We start from the raw sequence: 17,766 nt of genomic DNA, 5'->3' as shown, positions 1-17,766 counted from the left end.
TTATTAACATTTCAACAAACAAGTTGCATATTTGCATAACGTATTCAAGTGTTACCATTTAGTGCAATAGTAGCTACAGAACATGTGCTGTGTAAACTGTACTGTATCACATAGCGTTTCAGACACACAAACTTTTCAACTTTCAAACTTAAACGGTGCGCTCCCAGCGCACGTACCGGCAGTGATCTACAGCAGTGGTTTTCAACCAGTGGTACGGGGACAAACTGTCTCGCTCTCGTAATGTCTGTCTGTCTTGCTCTCGTTCTGTCTCTCGTACCACTCTCGGTTCCGCTTTTACTTTTGCGCGCTACCTGTCTCACTCTTTTCCGGCCTCCAGCTTTTCCTGCTGGAGCCCGCCGCTTAAAGGTGGGGGGCGCGGACTGGCCATAGAGCCCATAGAGTTAAAGGTGGTGGCCGTTAGCTGTAAAAATCCATAGATTAGCCGCACCGTTATATAAACCGCAGCGTCGAAAAATGGGAAAAAAGGCGCGGCTTATAGTCCGAAAATTACTGTATGTATGTGCAATAGGGAAAGTGCTGTACCTGTATGTTTCTTGTTTGTTTCTTTGCCATGTGATATGTGATCTCTGTTCTGTATCTATGACTGATTGACCTGAATGTTTTATGTGTATTATCTCGATGCCCAAGACAAATTTATCCTAAGGGAGACAATAAAGCTCTATCTTATATTATCTTATACTGTATGTGATTTTTATTTGACACACAAAACAATAATTTTGGCAGACAATACTGTAACTTTTTTGTGACTTTTTTTAATGTTACCTTTTTAGGACTTGTTACAAAACTATACCTTTTGTTTAAAGACTTTCATAGGACTTACTGTACTATTAACTTTTTACGAAATTCTTTAAAATGACTTTAAAAAAATCGGTATTTCCCGCCACAGTAGGTGTTTCCAAAACGACATTTTGCCATGATGACACAAACACAGACTCACAAAGGGAAAACAACACCAGCCTGGTAAAGATAACGCACTAAAGTCAACATACATACTGCCGACTGTGAAAGCAGGAAGCTCACACACACACACACACACACACACACACACACACACACACACACACACACACACACACACACACACACACACACACACACACACACACACACACACACACACACACACACACACACACACACACACACACACACACACACACACACACACACACACACACACACACACACACACACACACACACACACACACACACACACACACACACACAGGAGATGAGAGGAGAATAGCAGGATGGTTAAGAGAATAGAGCACAGGAGGACAGGATGAGGGATATACAATGGATGAGTGCAAAACACTGAAAATAACCATATAACAGAAGTGACAGGAAGTTAACATTAGTGAAGGAGTGACAGCAAATATATCTATAATCCTCTTTCTCCTGACAGTCTTTGAGGATTTTATACTTTTGAGGACTACAGCTCTTTTGAAGAGAAAAGCCCACTTCATATTAACAACTGATACTTTGAATCAACTTCACACTGTATGCAACTCCTGGTTAATTCCTGAGAAGAGAGGGGTTAGGAAAATGTGGAATGGGTGTAAACCAGGGGTGTCAAACTCAAGGCCCGGGGGCCAAATCCGGCCCGCGACTTCATTTCATGCGGCCCCTCAAGAGCGTGCAAAGAATATAATATGTTTATTATATGGTTGCATGCCGCTTTACAGAAGCACATTGCCCATAAACTACATGTCCCACAATGCATCTCAAATTAGACTTTTTTCTCGGAATTTTACTTTCTTTCTCCAAAATTAGACTTTTCTTTCAAAATGTCACTCATTTTTTTTTGTTTTTCCAGAATTTGGCTTTTCTTTTAAAATCATTTTGTGACATGCGCACTGAAGAGACTTGCAATTATTTGCCCTAGGCTTCTGCTTTCAGACCTAGTTAATTATGAAGTTATTACCCTACCCAATCGGACTCGTTGTGTGTGTGTGTGTGTGTGTGTGTGTGTGTGTGTGTGTGTGTGTGTGTGTGTGTGTGTGTGTGTGTGTGTGTGTGTGTGTGTGTGTGTGTTGGGTGGCTCCGGGTGTTGCCTCTGAGCCACTGTGAGGCTATTTATACAGCCTCCATTTAAGTTATTACCCTATCCAATAATAATCCAATGCAGAGGCAATAATGTTATATAATACATTATTTTATATATATATATCAAATATTTATATATTTATTCTTATATAGTCTTATATAAAAAACTGTCCCATTGAGTGCAACCATGATGCTAATGTGGCCAGAGTTGAAATTGAGTTTGTCATTTATAAAAAAGTACGGTAGGTCAGAACAGTAGAAGATGAACAAAATATATTTAGTCAGATGATATAATATCATGTAACGGTAGCAAATAATGTGTAAAATATCAGAAATCGTAATATAGTGCGTTGAAAAATGTCTTTGTTAAGTATGACAAAAATATCAATAAAAACGTCCTATTTTTATGTCTGATAAAATAAACGAGACTGACCTCTCCAGACGACTCGGATCACAGGGCGGCGTGTTTGTTCCTGGCTTGCTATTGGTCAGCGCCTCCCAGATGGTCACCTAGACACAAAGGGGAGGCCGCACAGGAAGTCAGAGAGCGAGCACAGGAAGTGGGTAGTAGACAGATAAGGAGAAGTGGTAAAAACAAAAGCATCCTCCTTTCTGTTAGTGTGCGCTGAAGAAGCTCTCACAAACAGCAGAGAGAGACGCTGCCAGCTGATTATGAATTATGAATATCTGAATGTAAACAAGTCTAAATCCATTCTGGCCCCGGCTCTTTTGAACCACTAATACCGTTTGATACTGTAAGCACCTGGTAAAACCCTACGCTGTCAATACACAATACACCATTAGTACTGACAATGTCTCATTTAAGGGTGCTTTTGCATGATTTGCACATACCGTACTCTTAAAACTCACCATTTATTATAACATGTATTATCCCTTTTATTACAATTTCATTCAATATGAAATCATTGAAACTAAAAGTTGTCTAGGGTCATATTACAGCAAACAATAATATAATATAAAATAACAATTTAAATACAGTAATTATTGCATATAGGAAAACACATTGGTGCATTCAAGTGATGTTGGTAACTCTGACATTCAAGACATCTGAGTCAAACATTGGACCTACTTTAAGAAAATGCTATATATTCTCAAAACCCCTCTTCTACAATGTTGAAAGCTCCCCACTAATGTAACAATAAGCAAACATACATGGTAAATGTAGACTACCTCTCTGCACCTGCAATATCCAAGGTTGGAAAAGCTGGACCGCAACAAAACTATTACATAAATATATCTCACAGGCTTACATTTGTTTCATACTGTAATATAATTATTAAAGAAAATTATGATTAAAAAAAAGCATCTGGTGTGTTTAAGAAGATAGTATGTTATTTGTAGGTTAGATCAAATTGTTTTGCATGCAATGTCAGCAATGTGGTCGTTTAACACCGTTCCCTGCTTCCAAATTAGATCTGTAATTAAAATGGTCACAGTTTGAGGCACTGGGAAATACATTTTGTACAAATCCTCAGCTGAAACCTTGCTTCTGCCTCCTCCACATTCTACCCCTATGCTGAGAAAACACTGAGGATGTTCTGTGACCTGTCTCACCAAGACTATTTATACTTCTCTCTGTTCCTCTGAAATAAGGCCAAGGACTATCAGCAGCAGCATGTCTGGGATTTCACAACAACACCTTTCCTGAGGTAGAGTTTAATACCACGTGTAGTATTCTTCTTATTGATTTTGCTCAACTATCGATTGTTTTCATTTTGCAAAAAGGTGGATGCCTTTTTTTCCAATTCAGTGTTTGTATTTTTCTGGCTTGACTTATTGGTGAATTTACTGCTTTAACTTGTACTGGGAATATCATAGGGGGAAATGTCTCCCTACATGTCCCTCCACTGAAATGCAATTGTCGAATAATGATGAAGCAGCCATAGCAAGGCATGGCAAGTCTGTGGGGCAAAACAGGTTCAGACTTCCATGCAGTACATCTGATTCTATTATTATTTTAAATTGTGTGAAGTGCCATTGATTGTGAGAGCTTTACCATGTTTTCTTTAAACTATACTTGAGTACAATTTGGAGATACTGCTACTTTATACTAATACTCCACAACGTTTTTGGAAGCCAGTGTACTTTTTATTCAACTGAATTTATCTGACAGCTTTAGTTACTTATAGATTCAAATTCATTAGATAATACCAAATATAAATGAAATAGTAAATATACATACATCACTCTAGTTTAAGCAGCAGTATACAAAACTAAATGACCTCCACCTTAACCAGCTGTAATAGATTACATTATGCATCAATAATTATAAAACAGTAATTTAATAAATATGTTTCTTACATGGGCCATTACACATAACAAGTACTTTTATTTTAGGTACTCTAAGTGAAAGGGGGGGTGGGGGGGGGGGGTTGGAAATGTGTCACCATGCTTCAATGATGATGGCAAAATATTCTCCCAGTATCTTAAATACATAATCCATGATCATGCAAATATAAAAGAATATAAATGCATGCCAAAATAAGCATATTGTCAAAGACTGCCCCTGGCTCCCCTTTAGTTAACACCCTTTTTATGCCATGCAAGAATGACAGCTTGCTGTAGCAACAGTAACCAAGGGGCAGGGCTTAACAAGCAGGTCTTGTTATGGGATGTCCGACTGGTGAGTTTCTGTATTATCAGAACAGAAGATGATCAGAGTCAGCTCACCTGATCGAATTCAGAGCCGGCCTCCAGCAGACTCTGCTGTATGGCGAACTGCAGCAGGTCCTCCTCCTCATCCCTCATGCTGTCTCTCTGTTTCCCCCCCATCATGGAGTATCCAGGCGGGGGCTCAAACACACACGGGGGGATCTCTCCGGCTCGACATGACACTGCAGCACACAGGGGGGGAAGGCAAAGGGCAGGAGATGGAGGGGTGTGTTATCTAACAGTAAAGGACATTACTGAAGGAGAAGAACAGGGAGGACAAAACAAGTATTTTCTGAGCGAGAGGAAGAGTTTAAAAACATGTATCAAGTCATTTTCCTTTCACTCTTGCCAATGTATTGCCTCTACTCAACTGCCTGTATTTTCACAGGGCTATAACTCAAGTTAGATAACGTCAAGGATTTCCAGAGAGCTTTGCTGTCCCACAGTAAATCTCTTTCCTTCGCATGGCTGCAGATTCAACGTGGCTATTAGGATTCTAAATTAAGTGATAAGGTGAATGATGACTCAGCAACACTTTCAAACACAACACAAGGAATATAACTTAATAACGCAACTGTTAAGACTGTTTGCGGAGTGAATTATGGCCCAGGTTATGCAGTAAATGATGTAGTGAGATTCATGAAACTTAGTTGAAGTAAATCTGCAGAATAGGTGACACTCGCATGTCATTTCATCAGCTAAGAATACGTCAGAAACAGGAAATACTGCTGTGTGTTTGGGAGTGTGTTCTTACTGGTGGAGCTGGAGCTGGAGACGCTGGAGGAGTCGCTGCCTGGAGACGGGGTGTCTGTCCTCGGGGGGTCCCTCTGTCCGTCCCCCTCCACCCCCACCTCGTTGTCCGTACGAACGCCCGTCCCCTCCTCGCAGCCGTTCAGGTTGCTGAAGGTGATCCTGGCGTTCAGGATGTGGTAGAGAGGGATTTCTGCAGGGAGAGGAATAGAACAGGAGATGATGACATTTTAATATTCTTTTCAGAATACTTTTTGGTATTTCTTGCCTTTTGTGAGTACAGTTTAAGAAATAAATGGGGAGAGAAAAAGGGGACAAAACGCTGTAAAAGGTCGCAGGTCAGATTCAAAGCTGGCCTGTTGCTAAGGACTCGTTGTTGTATGCTATTATGATCTGCTTGCATCTTTGCATCAGTCTCATCATCCAAATAACTATGCATGCCTTGATATTAACTATTTTATTCAAAGGATTACAAGGCTTTTTTGTCATTTGCACAATAACTACATTGTAGATTTGGCTATTAAAATTCAAAGTCTCAGGCTCCATTAAGGCCCGGACACACCAGGCCGAAATCGGTCGTTTTCGTTAGTCGGACGACGAAGCGTGCCCTGTCGCCCAAACTCAATTTGGTGTGACCCGCACCGTCGGCCGTGACACGCCTTATTTGGCCTTTCATGGCCGACGCACGGCCGATTCCCACAGGCAGTCGGACAAAGAAATCACTCTGAATGGCTGTTCAGCTAGCGAATCAGTGCATGAGAAGCGAAACGGTTGCTTGAGAATGTCTTCCACAAGCAACACTCCAATGGCTGATAGCTCCAGTACCGCACGAAACATGTTTTCGATGGACGAGAGAATGAAAATGGAACGCAAACGCTATTTGTTGTTTGTTTGTATCACGTAAATTGTTCTTCTTCTGTCTTCCGGTTGTTGCCTCTTTTAAATGACGAATACAAACTACCGCCGCCTGCTGGTAAGGAGAGTTATTGCCACTCACGCATGCGTAGTTCGTACGTGATCGGCTGAAGTCTATGCGGTGTGTGAGAGGGTCCGAGTCCGACCCTTGTCAATTAACTACAGGGGTCCCTCAGGGCTCGGTTCTTGGTCCCCTCCTCTTCTCCCTGTACACAAACTCGCTCGGGTCTGTCATTAGCCCGCATGGTTTTTCATACCACTGCTACGCTGACGACACCCAACTAATTCTGTCCTTTCCCCGCTCAGAGACCCAGGTCGTCGCACGCATCTCTGCTTGCCTAGCAGACATCTCTCGGTGGATGTCTGCTCATCACCTGAAGCTCAACCTTGACAAGACTGAACTGCTCTTCCTTCCGGGAAAAGATTGTCCCACTCTTGACCTAACAATCAACATCGGCACCTCTGTTGTTTCCCCGACTCAGACTGCAAGGAATCTGGGTGTGGTCCTAGATAACAAACTGTCCTTCACTGCAAACATCGCTGCTACAACCCGCTGCTGCAGATACACGCTTTACAACATCAGGAGGATACGTCCCCAGCTGACCCAGACATCAGCGCAGATTCTGGTCCAGGCTCTCGTCATCTCACGCCTAGACTACTGCAACTCCCTCCTGGCTGGTCTACCTGCATGTGCCATCCGACCTCTGCAGCTCATCCAGAATGCAGCGGCTCGTCTGGTCTTCAACCTTCCCAAATTCTCCCATACCACACCGCTCCTCCGCTCCCTTCACTGGCTTCCAGTAACTGCTAGAATCCACTTCAAGACACTGGTACTTGCGTACCATGCTGCGAATGGATCTGGCCCTTCCTACATCCAGGACATGGTTAAACCGTACACCCCAGCACGTGCACTCCGCTCTGCATCAGCCAAACAGCTCGCTGCACCCGCACTGCGAGGGGGACCCAAGTTCCCGTCAGCAAAAACACGTGGGTTTGCTATCCTGGCTCCAAAATGGTGGAATGAGCTCCCCATTGAAATCAGGACAGCAGATAGCTTACACATCTTCCGACGCAAACTGAAAACTCATCTCTTTAGACTCCACTTCGAGCGATAAAATTACTAACAAAGCACTTATATACTAATAAAGGGCTGGCTTTCTAAATGCCAGTTGAGTAGCACTTGAAATGTTTGGCTCTATGAAACCTGATGTACTTATATGATTCTGTTTTCTTAAAGGTTGTATCTTCCTGGTCGAATGCACTTATTGTAAGTCGCTTTGGATAAAAGCGTCAGCTAAATGCAATGTAATGTAATGTAATGTAATGTAATGTTCCAGTGCGACACATGGCCAAGACGCAGGAGAACACGCCGACGCAACAATCGGCGTCAGCGTCGGCGGTTTCTCTGGTGACTGCTTGATGTGTCAGGGCCTTTACAATGCAACATATGATATACTTAAAATAAAAAGTACTAAAATAATCCAATAAACAATAGGGCGCATATTGCTAACTTGTCTGTCCCTCTTTATCCCTCTGTCTTCATTTCTGAGCATCCTTCTTAGATCTATTTTAATTTCCCATCATCCCTTCTACTTGACTAGCCATCATCTTAACCTTTCTCCCTCCCGCCGTCCTTCCATCTTTCATCCATGTCAATCTCCCGGCCAGCACTCACCGATCTTGACGGGGAAGCCAGGCGGCAAACGCAGAGTGATAAAGTCACGCAGCTTAGCAAACAGTGCGTTGGAGATGGCCATGAGATCGATGATAGGCACCACTTGTTCCGCCAGGGACAGAGGATGGGACTCGCACAGCCACAACTTGGCTTTAAACCTGGAAACAAAACACACACACAAGGATACTGATGAGGTGACCAGTAATGGAGTTTGCTGATGAAAAACAGTTCTGTCTTCAGTGTAATTGAAGCAATGTAATGTGATGAGCTGGCCACAGTTACACAGAGACATTGATTACGTAAGCATATAGCGACCGTCCACAAGTTGCTGAGTCATGTTCAAATTGAGGCGAATCAATGCTTATATTTCAACTTGTCCGATAATGAGAACAGCAGTGAGAGGCAGCTCTGAATCGTCCAACACTTCATCCTCATAATGTCCTGTCACTTTTTATTAAACGACAATGGAACTGACAACTGGAAATAGTCGGGCCGTTAGAGGGCAGGGCAGAGGATCGGACAGCAGGCTGGCAGATGGATGAGGACAACTTTATTAAGGAAAGATCACGTGTCTTGAGCTAATAAGATATGTGTGTGTTTATTTCCCATCAGGATCCCAGTGGTCAGTGGTCATAGCAGTCATAGTAGACGGCTAATTTAAAACCTGTCTGTTTGTGTGTGTGAGCCTGTCTACTCTCTGTCCATCAGTCTGTCAGCTCTGGCACTTTGCCCTTGAGAGAAGAGGGTCTGTGTCCCTGTCTGTGTCCCTGTCTGCCTGTGTCCCTGTCTGCCTGTGTCTTTATGTGTCCCTGTCTGTCTGTGTGTCTGTCTGTGTTCCTGTCTGTCTTTCTGTCTTTCTGTCTGTCTGTCTGTCTGTCTGTCTGTGTATCTGTGTCCCTGTCTGTCTGCGTCACCTCTGGGTCTTGGTGGTGAGCTGGCACTGATGGCCGATGTCCCTCTGACTCAGAGACGAGTTGGGGTGGAAGTATTCCTCAGCCGTCAGCGCTTCCGGGTTGGTCTTAGCGGGACTCGACATCTGCGTCACAAGAGCCTGCAGGAAGTCAATGATACATATTTTTAAATCTTGATGTAGCCACATGTTGCCATTTTAAATATAGTTAGGATCCATACAATGTATTAAAAGTACTGTTAATAAACAATACCAGCAATATGAATCAGAAGAAGAACATTTCATTTATTTTGTGACACACAGATGAACACACTTTTTAGTTATTTTTTTATTGACACAATAAAAGTAACGGTAAGAATGTACAATAAAAAGATTAAATACAATCATTTTATAAACAAAAGAAGTCTGGAAAATGTCCAATAAAAGATAACAAATATTTATATAAAAATAAGAAGTTAAGATAAAAATGTACTACAATAAACAGTATAACTTATATTCAAATATACAGTAGTAATCATAATATGTTTCTGCTGAATTGCGCAGTTTAAAATGGTTTGGCTGCTGGCCCTCTGTGGTGCATCTTGTTGGAATAAATCGTTCTTTAACGGATGACTTTATAAAGTGTAGAGATTTCAGTTTTTTCAAACTTGCTCTATTTGCTTTTCTCTTTTGTGGTGGAACAAAAGACCCACCACCACTGGGATTTCAAGGCTTTCCTCTCACCTAGTGACATTTGCAGCAGCCCAGTGAAAAGAGAAAAGACTTGAGAACATGACAAAGCAGTTTTCTTATTCCAGTATTTCATCATTATAGTGTGCCTCTGTTGGTTCAATGCTCTAATTAGTAGCTCAGTGTTGACTGTTAAGTATGACTTTGGTTAACTTGTCAAAGGAAGGCCACCATTACTGAAGAAACAGAAAATAAATGATTTCCATATTTATTATTTTCTTTCAGTTGGTGTAAAGTCAAACAGAGTAGTCGAAAAATATATATATATATAACAAAATAGCTTAATTTTAATAAATTAAATCATTAGCGTTACAAATATGTTTCATAATACAAATGACCAATTAATAGGGATAGAAAACGAGTGTGAAATGATCGCAGGCGTTCCTGCCTCCTCTGGCAAGCTGGGTGTAATCACCCTAATCAGAGAGCCCGGTGCTGCATCCTGAAGAAGGAGTTAAATAGTTGGTGCGTGCGAGCCGGGTAGACTGAAGCGTGTAGACGGGAGGCATATCTACCAAGTCAGGAGGACAGGCAGCCGGTAAGACACTCAGATCCATAATGGTGTGTGCGAGCTCCGCAGAGCCACGGTGCGCTAACATGTTTATGTTCTGTTAAATGGTTTGCGTGTGTGCCACGTGTCCTTTTAGAACTCTGCGCGTCATTGGTGATCTATCAAGTTTCAATTTGGTGCGCTAATTTTGCAGAACATTCTGAGCTTAGACGCTCTCATTTGTTGTCAAAAGCATAACATAAGGACCTATTTTAGTTATAATGTAACATCATGCAATTAGCCTACTCTGATAGGTGTTAAAGGGAATACGATTTTAGGAGGTTAAATTGATTTGGAGAAGAACAATACATAAATAAATACAATAAAATATTTATTCTTAAAAAGTATTCATTTCGATTTACTAAAAACCTTTCTAATAAAATCCTGTTAATTTAATTCACAGAATATTCCTGCGAAAATGGAGGAAATCTTGTTACAAATAATTCATTTGATTTATTAAAAATATTGCTAATAAAATCTGGTTTAATTGGTTGAATACTTCTGTTAAAATGGAGGATATCTTTTCTTGTTTAAATAAAATTAATTTGATTTGTTAAACATTTCTAGTGAAGTCCAGTTAATTCAATCTGCTGAGATTTTAAAAGAGCTTGGGTTTAAAGAAACGTTTTCATGTTTAAAATGGATATTTCTGTGCTTAGTCTGCCCAGTCTGTGTAACATATTCGCGATTTAAGGCAGCAGTTGCCAAACAAGTGTATTGTTTACATGCTTTATTCATCTTGATAACTTGCAAGTTCTAAATGCATCTTTCTTGTTTTCAAAGGTTTTTCACCTACACAAAATGACCCATTCAGCAATTGGACATTTGTTTAAGTAAACTGCTGAAATAAAAGTCTGTAAAGAAAAGCTGTGTCATTGGTGTGGAATCCTGTTTCAAAGTCCAGTATATTCCTCAAGTCCCTTTTCAAGTGTGGAAACTGCACCAAAAACAGACGAGACTTGACAGTTGAAGTGCACAAAATACACAGATTAAGCAATTCTGGTTCCTCAGGACATGGTTTGTGTTATTTGTATTGTTTCTTAATACCCCCTCGTATGTTACCCTCTGCCTACTGAACTGAGACACACACCAAGTATCTTGCTCCCTAAATATCCCATATTTTCTCATTGGGAAAGTTTGATAAATGTTTTTATTATGACTGTTTCTACGCATAATTTATTTGTATCTTCATTCCTTTTTATTATCTACCTCCTCAGTGCTCATGTCACTGGCCTTGTTCTCCCCGACTTTATTTCCTTCTGTAAAACTCTTTGTATCGTTAAGAAAACTGCTATATCAATAAAGTTTATCACCAGCCGCAACAGTGTATAGTTTTCACCTTGTGAGTCTTTAATTGTGTCACCAAATAGACACACACATCAAGCCTTTGACATGATTTGATGTTGTGCCTGCTTTGAGGCCATTGAAGAGATCTCTAGTAACATTTTTATTTTACATCAAAAAAAGCTTTTGTGTAGAGAGGCTGAAAAGAGCAGAGATGACAGGGAGGGGGAACAAGGGAAAAAAAACAGAAAGAGGAGGTATGAGTCATAAGCTCTCCAGCATAAACCAAACAAAAAAAACATCAATTTATGAAAGGCTGACATTGTTTTACTCTGCAGGCACGCTCTCCTGTCGACACAGTGGACCACGAATCATATTATGATGGTGATGGAAAAAAACCTTTCATGAGTACCAGCAGCAACACTCATTCATCACTGCATTTAGGTGAAAACATAGGGGTTCCTCGCTCAGCTGCTGTGTTTCATTTATTAGATTGGGTTTGAAAAGGTTTAATGACATTTTCTCAACCCATTGAGCACACTAGACTGCTGGAGAATCATGAAAATTGGAATGTAATGTAAATAAAGTGTTCACTTACCCCGTTGTTGGGCCCCATGTGTTGCTCGGCTATCCCCAGGAAGTTCTGCAGAGGAGTCTTCCCACCTGAGACACACAGCAGTGATGAGTTAGTTAGACTGTCCTGTTAGTCGTATGAACTGCTGCAGAGCAACCAAAGCTTCTGTTGATGCTTGTTTATCAAGAGATGATGAAGCATGCACTCATAAATCTCTATAGTTGGATCTGTGGTGCCTCTCGCTCTGCAATGTTTTACTCACGATAACTTTTCATCAACCTTGAGCCAGAATACAATGAAGAGGACCACACAGTACTGAACAGGATTTAACTGAAGTGAATTCAGCAGATAAATAAAAGCAGAATCACTCTAAAATAATATCTCTGGATCCAAAACTTGCAGTAATATGAATTTCATGAAAGATTCATCACCTGAAAGTCACAATTTATAAACAATCACAATATATAAACCCTATGTAGTAAGTTTCTAGTGTAAATCATTTTACATTTGTGTATATTTATCATTACACTGTAAATACATAAAAAAGTTTGTTCAAAAGCAAACGACCATTATACAAATTCTAAGTTCATAAGCACTGAAACAAGCCTTGCTCAGGTTAATGCGCGCAGGTATTTTATAGTGTATGACCTGTAGTATATGGTGGCTAATGGTGTATTGAGTATTACAGTTAATTACTTCAGTAAAAGTTTGATGTTCTTTTTGTACTTTAAGGGGAGTCTTGAAAGAACAGCAGGCCCCTTTGGCTCCTGTGGGCTTTAATGGTCCAGAACCAGCTCTGCCTTTAGGGATTTCTGACTGCAGCAGTAAGAGAGAACTGGTCTTGGAAGAAGAAAAAAATGTGGGGGAGGATCAAGCTGCCTTCTTTGGATTTGAAAGTATCACTCCAGACATGTTAAGACCCATAAAAGTCCCCTGCCTGGCATAATAATTTGTTTCTGATTTTTTCAAAATGACATTAATTAATTAACATCTGCTATGTTTCCCTCATTAAAACATCAAGAATCTTTGACTATCAGTTACAGTTCCAACCTATTGAAGCAACCTGCCCAGTTGTTTATCTTCAAACAACCTGCTTTTGCTCCTAAACTAAGTTCAAAACCTATCATTTTAATTTGAATAACATTCCATCAAGAATCTAGCTTTAAAAAGCCAATCTGCTTCATAAGGACTGTGTGGGTGTAGTTGGACTGAGAGTGAAAACCCACCAACTGTCACCATTTTTATTCACATATGTAATGCGTTCTGATTGGTCCTTAAAATGACTTTGACTTGCCTACTTCAAGTACAAGTATCTGTCCTGTGAAACCTAAGCTAAACAGCTGTTACTCTCAGAAAATGATGTGTTTGTGTCGGATCCCTTCGATGATAGTAATGGTTGATTGAGAGCAAACCATTTCAGGCCCATACTTTGAAGGAACTCTTTGTTTTAGAGCGCCATGGGAATAATAGCAGCTGCAGCTCATTGAGATATGAGAGAGATATGAGCAGCAAAGAAAAGCTTGTTAGTGTGTGGCTTGTACTTTCAGACAGAACTGATGTGCGGTGGTCCTCACCAACTCAGAAACTGACTGGGGGCTAAAAGCAAAGCAAAGGTCCATCTGTTACCAGTAATGAGAGCGCTGTTGTTGTGTGGTTGGTCGTGTCCATATTTTTGGATCTGTCTCAAGATACAGTATGTGTCCCTCTTAGATATAAATCACTCTCAAAGTATTCGACAGTTTTGACAAAATGCTGTACAAGAGAAGAGCAAATGGAGTGAGTGACTCATCCTGGAGTCCCTGTAGCGTCTCCAAGTCCTTTCCGTCCTGCATTTTAGCAGAGTGCAGATGGTGACCCGGGAGACTCGAGCCCTCAGAGGAACATTTGCTGGTTGATACTTGCCGACAGCGACAGTCCGGGGAGGGAAGACGGCTAATCCGGTTTGATTTATGATGTGAACCAGAAAACAAGACGGAGCCACGGAGCAAACGTTACAGGGTGTTAGCCGGAGCCTCGGGTGATCTCATCGAGCTCAGGTGAGAGGGATTACTCATCAGTGTTCTCTTTTATCGCACAGGGCACATAGGGGATAATGGAGAAATGCAGCTGCTGCAGCTGTAAGGCACCTGATGCACATGATAAACCCCTCGTGGACAAATAGATGCCGGTGTCCGAGGCACTGCAGTACGACCTACCTTTTGTTTTGTTCTTGTTCTGGTCGGACAGATGGTCAGTTCTGGTCCTGGTGATAAGCTCCACGTTGGATGCTGCGTACACCTGAAAGAGGAAGAGGCAATTTACTAGTGCTCTGTTGTTAAGGCCCCACTGCTGTATGTACAGTATGATTTAAAAAAAATAAAAAAAATAATAATAATAATAAAGTTGAATGAAATTAAGACAAAGATAGAACTTGGTGAAATATTTCAGAGGAACCAACGGGGAATCAAATGATATAAAATATGAATAGTAATACAAAAATATGACAAAAACAAAAAGTAATAATAATAATAATAATAATAAACAACAGCAATAATAATAATAATAATAATAATCAACAATAATAATACATAATAATAATAATGTACTATTTATTTATTTAAATATGTTTTCATCTGGACAAATTAAAACAGAATGTGTAAAAGTATTAAAGGGGAAGCTACTTTCTTTTCCTTGAACTTGGCTTGCAGAATGCTGAATGCAGCCAAATACAGCCATTAGCATAAAGTATTGTTATTGCACCATTAGAGGGAATATTTAATGTTTGTTCTTTTTTTATGGACTGTGCAGCACACCACTTTGTTTGCCAAAAGATCAAGACAAATAAATGCACAGTGTTTAAGAGGATGCAGGGTCTCCACAAAAAGGAATATTAAAGTTAGAGTTACATATTGATGGTCGCAAAGAGCAGATTTGAAAAAAAGAACTCAAAAGACTTACTGACTTATTCTTTAGTTTTCTTGATGACTTATTCAGAATATTTTAATGTTAGAGTACTTCAATAAATTGGCCACTGAGAAAACAAATATGAAACATTTACAAAACAACCCCTTGTTCCTCGTCTGCTTGATACATGACAACAATTACAAGGCGTTGTTCACAGCAGAATACTGGCATCCCCCACTAGTTACAACAAAAAAGGAACTGCGCATAAAATATTGAACAGGCTGCAGATTCAGAGTTTCCACTGGGCCACGGAGAAATGGAAGGAAGAGCTAAAATTGGTGAGCGGGAGAGCAGCTCAACAGGAAGTGTCTGTTTATGTTTGTAGCTCTAAATCAATGATGCAGAAAAAAAGATGCTTTTTAGGCCAGCAGTGTTTTACTGTTTAAAGTGCTTAGTGACAGATGGTCCTGAGTGTCTGACACATGATTCCACCAGGCGGTCAACAAACAACAAATGGGGTCAAGGTAATGCATGTGCCTGCAAGATAGATGGACTTTTTTGTTTTTACTTTATTTAATACGCCATCTGGTCTTTAATGTGCTGATGATTTATTCCTCATGTGAGAGTAAAGAATTCAGGAAGAGAATCCATCACTATTTAAAAATGTTTTTATAATACCCTTGGGAGTGACTCTTTTTGGAAATTGAACTCTCCAAGTGAAGTGGACTTTCAGGAAATATTAAACTGAGTTCCGACAGCGGTGGTTTCTCTGGATAGTGTGAGAGATCAGAATTCCTAACCTTGGCTTCATATCCATTCACCGTCTCAGTCTTCTCGCTCCTCCAGCCTAATATTCCCGTCTTGTTCCTGAAACAGAGATTCAACACATCAGTTATCTTGTGGTCTCCACTTTGACTTATCATACAGTTACAACCACACTTGCTGTAGATGATTGGCTGTCTCATGCAAATCTGCATATTATGTAATCAGAGGAAATCACAAATACAGGTGACGTTGCAAATCACAGACTTTGTTTTTCCCCATGGTTTACAGCCTGAAAACACTGCTGCCTCTGTCCTTGGTTGTCGCCTGTGAAGATCAGTAGTTCAGCACGCAATTAGGAAGTCTGCTCCAAAGTTAGCGAGGCATATCCCATCTTCAAGATCTATTCCCTTCACCGAACTCCTTCAGGACCGGATTTCAGTCAGAGACATTAGGTACAGACATTATGTTCCCTCAGGATGAATTGCAGTGACTCTGACATATCATCTACTATAGCACCAAAATCAGGTATCATTTCAAATGTGTCCGATACTTTGGTTTATGACCAAAATACTATCTTGTCGCCAGAGAAAAACTTCTTGGATGATCATCTAATCATCCTGGGAAGCTAATAATGCTTTCAATGTCAAATAGCGTTTCCATCCGCCTTGGCTGTAGTGAAATATAGGGTTTTGTTCTAATTAGCAAATGATAGCATGCTAAAATGCTAAGTTAATATGGTGTTAGCATGCTAACTTGTGAAGGTAAGATACAAGCTTACATTAGAATACACACACTGACGTTAGCATTTAGCAGAAAGCACTGATGTGCCAAAGTAAAGTCTGATACGGACTATGACATGACTATATATGGGCAACTGTGCATCGGGCGGGGGGGGGGGGGAGAAATCAGGACCATCCCAAACCGATGGTCAGTGGTTCAACCTCACCACGGCAGTCTCTAGTCGAAGTGTCCTTGGGCAAGATAATGTACCTACAATGAAATTGCGGGCTTCTTGAAGGGTATATAAGTCGCTTTGGATAAACGGCTAAATGACATGTGATGTAATGTGTGACCTTTGTCTTGTTCTCCAACCAATTCAATGTCAGACAAAGTTACGTCCCTGTCTGAACTTTGACGTTATATACTGTATTAGCTCAATTACTGGGCATTGACTCAATGAGTAAACGTTGTACTTTTTAACCTGGCCTTTAAAAAAAGCCAAACTGCGGAGCTGTTTTTCTGCTTGGCTGCACATAGACCTATTAACTCCAGGTGGATGTCCTGTCCACGGTGCTTGACAAAGTGGCTGCTCTAAAGCATCATAAATACATTATTGGCATGTAGACAGGAGTGCTGAGCACGGAAAATGCTCAGAGGTGACACTGAAGTACAAGTCTGACAGCAGGATGATTAACCCCCCCCCCCACACACACACACACACACACCCCCAACACCACCTCTCCCTGCTAACTTCTCTCTGTCCTCCAGTCTTAACACTCACTTCCTTTCAGCTCAACTCTTTCCATTATCCACCTATCTATCACTGTCTCCCTGCTGTCAATTCCTTTTCTCCTCTTTCCTCCAAAACTATTGATTCTCCCTGTTTTACCAACCATATTGTACTTTGTCCCCCATTGTCTCATTTATCTTTCTCTCCCTGATTCTCTCAGTGTATTGTATATCACCCCTCATTTCTTTCTGTCCCACCCCCTTTCTTTTATTCATCAATGTTCCTGTCCTGCTCCATACTTTTTTGTATTTCTTCCCTCCTTTCTCACCTCTCTTTGTGTCTGTCACATCAGTCTTATCTCACCACCTCACTACAATCATTTCTTCCTCTATGCCTCTGATTGGCCCAAATGTTCTCAATATATTCTCCCCTCCTTTACACTTCTTTCCAATTCTGCATCGTTGTCACTATGTGTGAAAGTGATCGGTAAAAGGGTACCGTCAGCATAATAAAATGCTCCTTCAACGACTGAACAAAAT

The 17,766-nt window shown here is 40.8% G+C and overlaps 1 protein-coding gene and 1 long non-coding RNA gene across 2 annotated transcripts in view; one reads left to right on the top strand and one right to left on the bottom strand.

Annotated features, from left to right (window-relative positions):
- The window catches only part of ankrd13b (ankyrin repeat domain 13B), a 42,150-nt gene that overhangs the window by 3,542 nt on the left and 20,842 nt on the right, over positions 1 to 17,766 (bottom strand). Inside the window, exons 7-14 of the mRNA XM_079675740.1 lie at positions 15,813 to 15,879; positions 14,325 to 14,406; positions 12,154 to 12,218; positions 8,997 to 9,133; positions 8,083 to 8,240; positions 5,497 to 5,685; positions 4,761 to 4,924; positions 2,503 to 2,579 (exon numbers count right to left, since the gene is read on the bottom strand). Coding sequence (XP_079531866.1) covers positions 2,503 to 2,579; positions 4,761 to 4,924; positions 5,497 to 5,685; positions 8,083 to 8,240; positions 8,997 to 9,133; positions 12,154 to 12,218; positions 14,325 to 14,406; positions 15,813 to 15,879 — 939 coding nt within the window. The remainder of the gene's footprint in view (positions 1 to 2,502; positions 2,580 to 4,760; positions 4,925 to 5,496; positions 5,686 to 8,082; positions 8,241 to 8,996; positions 9,134 to 12,153; positions 12,219 to 14,324; positions 14,407 to 15,812; positions 15,880 to 17,766) is intronic.
- On the top strand, positions 9,982 to 12,132 carry LOC307035893. Its single transcript, XR_013807233.1, has 3 exons — positions 9,982 to 10,259; positions 11,055 to 11,288; positions 11,894 to 12,132. It is a non-coding gene; the product is annotated as an uncharacterized lncRNA (long non-coding RNA).

This window comes from Notothenia rossii, assembly GCF_949606895.1.
Source record: "Notothenia rossii genome assembly, chromosome: 4".
NCBI classification, from domain to species: domain Eukaryota; kingdom Metazoa; phylum Chordata; class Actinopteri; order Perciformes; family Nototheniidae; genus Notothenia; species Notothenia rossii.
The sequence above is the reverse complement of the archived record's forward strand: the minus strand, read 5'-3'. Positions and strand labels throughout refer to the sequence as shown.